Source organism: Plasmodium reichenowi, chromosome 6 (genome assembly GCF_001601855.1).
Source record: "Plasmodium reichenowi strain SY57 chromosome 6, whole genome shotgun sequence".
Taxonomy (NCBI): domain Eukaryota; phylum Apicomplexa; class Aconoidasida; order Haemosporida; family Plasmodiidae; genus Plasmodium; species Plasmodium reichenowi.
The window spans coordinates 1,030,121-1,033,944 of record NC_033651.1 but is presented as its reverse complement, the minus strand read 5'-3'; the positions used below and the strand labels follow the sequence as shown (position 1 = coordinate 1,033,944).

Below are 3,824 nucleotides of genomic sequence, written 5' to 3'. Positions count from 1 at the left end.
ACAAGGGAAAAAAAAAAATATATTTTCATAAAACGAAGGTGTTGTACATAAATATGAATTTTTTTTATGAATATGTATAGGTTTATACACATGTGAAGTTTTTTATAGTGTCCAATGTGAAGAAAATTAAAAAAAAAATTTCTTTTTTTTTTTTTTCCCCAATATATATAATATATTATATATATATATATATATATATATATATATATTGTCCTTTCTGAAAGGGTGACAGAAAAAAGTGTTCGTTTATTCAGAAGGAATAAATACATACATATAATACAATTATAATAACTTTATTATTACATTTGAAATCAATTGTTTAAAAAATTCGCTTTTTTTATTATTTTTTTTATTATTTTTCTTTTTATTTTTTTTATTTTTTTTTTTTCTTTTTAAATTAAAAATAAAATAAAATATAAAAATTTTTAAAAAATAAAGAAATGTAAAAAAAATATAAAAATAGCCTATTTTTATATATACCAAAAAAAAAAAAAAAAAAAAAAAAGAAAATTATGAAATTAGAAAAATTTAATATATATATATACTTATACATATCTTTTATTATATATATTTGTGGACTATGGCCTTTTGGGTAGGTGATTCACTGACACTTATTTCTATATAATGTATATGTCTTGATTTTAAAAGGGAAACATCCATTTCTTCTATTAGTTGGTTAAGAATGTATTGTCCAATTTCTTCAGTAGAAGAATGTTTAATAGGAAGTTTTATACAATCTCTTTCTGGGAAAGAATATTCTGAATTATCTTCACATATGATTTTTATATTATTTTTTACATTTTCAAATTTTAACACATCACTATATATAGGTAATATAAAATGATGATCTAATCTATTACACACTTTTTTTACTTTTTCTTTTAATATGGAAAAATCTATTACATATCCATCATCTCTTACATATCCTCTAACTTTTAAAGAGACGTTATAATTATGACCATGTAAGGTTTCTCGAAAACCATTGTATGCTATAAAATGTGCACAATTAAATGAAAAAGAAGGTGACTCCACACAAACTTCAGCAAAACTGTTATCTGAATTCAGGGTTTCCTCTTTCATCATTTTCCTACACTTTAAAAATTGACTTTAAACATATAGTAAGAAATATATATTAAGTATTAAATATATCTATATCTTTTAAATGAATAATTTATATATTTGTTAATGATAAAAAGGTCAGCTTAACAATAGGAACATATATATATATATATATATATATATATATATATATATATGGATAGATATAAATATTTTTGTATATTTAATAATTCTATAATCATATATAGAATTATTAAATATATTATAATTAATGTTTACACTTTATATTATTTAGAAAATAATTTTTTGTTTTTTTTTAAATATTCACAATGATCTAATTCTAAAATGGAGAAAAATAAATAAATAAATAATTAATTAATTAATTAATATTATTTTTTGAAAAAACTTGAAAATTGTTCTTTTAAATATATAAAAAATCTTTCAAAAAAAAAAAAATATATAGAAACAATATAGATAAGAAAAACAATTTATATATATATATATATATATATTTTGTGGGGTATAAATATATAATTATATATATACATAGAATCCACCTCCCTGAATAATATATGACGAAAAATAAAAAAAAAGAGATAAATAATATTATATATATATATATATATATACAATTATATTATATAATTTTTTTTTTGCCAAATTTATACAAAAAAAAAGCAAAACAAAAACAAACATTAAATAAACAAATTAATTAATAATATAATAAAAAAAAAAATTGAAAAAAATATATAATATTTTCGAATTTGTAGTTTAAAAAAAAAAAAATATATATATATATATATAATAACCTATTATATTTTAAATTATTCTGTTTTGTAATATTTTATATTTTTTTGATGATTTTAATGCTGGGTCACGCAGCAATTGAATTCCATGTAGGTAGTATTGTCTTTCCTTAATCGTAAGTATAAAAACTGTTTTATTTTTTAATAATATCAAGACCTTATTTTTAGGTGTAACAATCTTAAAGGACTAAAAAGTGGAAAAAGAATATACATATATATATATATATAAATATATACATATGTTGTATGTGTGCATGTATGTATTTATAAAAGGTTTACAGTTAAAAATATGTATGCATATATATATATATATATATATATATATATATATATATATATATATATATATACTTACATTGTGTGTTTCTAATATTATTATACCCCTTTGTCCTATATATGTAGAACATCGCGATTTGTGTACTTCTATATAGGCTCCATTTAATTCTATATCATTAATTGCATCTAAGGATAATTCTTTATCGTATGATAACTCTATTAATTCGTTAATATAAATATTCCATAATTTATTTAACTTCTCGGCATTTTCATAAGATATATTATTTGGACTTGTTATTTTATATGTCCTATATTCATTGGCAGACAAACCTAATTTGTTCATATGTGGATCCTTCCTATGTTTAAGTTTATTCATATCATCATTATAAATGTCTTTTAAATTATCATGGATATAGATTTTATTCGGTATATCCAATTCAAGGTCCTAAAGTTATGGTAATATGGAAACAATATTATAATGAAAGAAAATATATAAATAAATAAATAAATAAACAAACAAATAAATAAATAAACAAACAAATAAATAAATAAACAAACAAATAAATAAAATAATCATTTATATAATATTCCATTTATAAGTTTACAGGTTTATATGGTTAATTATTCATATGTTTATATATTCACATATATATGTTTTTATATAATAAAATGTTTATCTTTTTATTTTTCATTTTTTTAATTACCCTCATAATGTCATATTCACTATCCAAAGACTCAACATTTTTCTCTTTCTCTTTTAAAAATGGATGTGCCAACTTATTATAACTATTAACACCGTTTCTAATATAATTTGTGTCTAATATTTTATTTTCATATGATATTTTTTTATAATTATTATTAATCAGACCTGAGTTATTAGAATAGGTTTTCTCATCATTATTCAAATTTACAAAATGTTTTTTATTATAATTATTGTCATTATTTCTATATATACTTTTATTAGATTGGAAGGATTTTGTGAAACAACTTTCGCTTGTCTTTCTTTTTTTATATGTTATATTGGATCGATCATCTTCCATTTTTAAAATATTATAAAAATAAATTAATATATATATATATATATATATATATATATATATATATATATATATATATATATATTGAAATAATATTAATACACTATAAAATTTCTTTTATATTATTTTTTATTTTATTCAATTTTTTTATTATTATATGAATTTATCTAATATTTATAAATATTTATAAACATTGTGTTACATATATTAAAAATAGACATTATAATATATATATATGTATCTATTTATTTACAGAAATAAAAAAATTTACGTATATTTTTTTATAATTATATTATGTCTTTTTTAAATACGACACGAACTTATTTATTATATGTACTCACATTATAATATGATCTCTTAATTATTATACGTTACATCTTTTTGCAACTTCCATCGTGCCTATATATAGTAATGTTTAGGACGTTGAGAAGTATTTCTTGAAAAAATAAAATAAAATATGCACATATATATATATATATATATATATATATATATATATATATATGTATTAATAATGTATTTTTTTTTTCTTTTTTTTCTTTTTTATAGAATATTAATAATAATTATTTTGACATATAGACTTTAAACTTCAAAATAACATAAAAATAATTGATTTCTATAATGTATTTAATACTTAATCTAATAT

At 17.5% G+C, this 3,824-nt stretch overlaps 2 protein-coding genes across 2 annotated transcripts; both read right to left on the bottom strand.

Moving 5' to 3' along the window:
- Nucleotides 1-561: 561 nt before the first annotated feature.
- PRSY57_0626400 (6-pyruvoyltetrahydropterin synthase) lies at nt 562-1,083 on the bottom strand (the record flags this gene model as incomplete). The annotated part of the gene is made up of 1 exon (XM_012906637.2): nt 562-1,083. The coding sequence occupies one exon, from the start codon at nt 1,081-1,083 to the stop codon at nt 562-564; it is 522 nt and encodes a 173-aa protein (XP_012762091.1).
- Nucleotides 1,084-1,878: 795 nt separating this feature from the next.
- PRSY57_0626300 (ribonuclease P protein subunit p29, putative) lies at nt 1,879-3,181 on the bottom strand (the record flags this gene model as incomplete). The annotated part of the gene is made up of 3 exons (XM_012906636.2): nt 1,879-2,052; nt 2,221-2,586; nt 2,846-3,181. The coding sequence occupies 3 exons, from the start codon at nt 3,179-3,181 to the stop codon at nt 1,879-1,881; spliced, it is 876 nt and encodes a 291-aa protein (XP_012762090.2).
- Nucleotides 3,182-3,824: the final 643 nt, after the last annotated feature.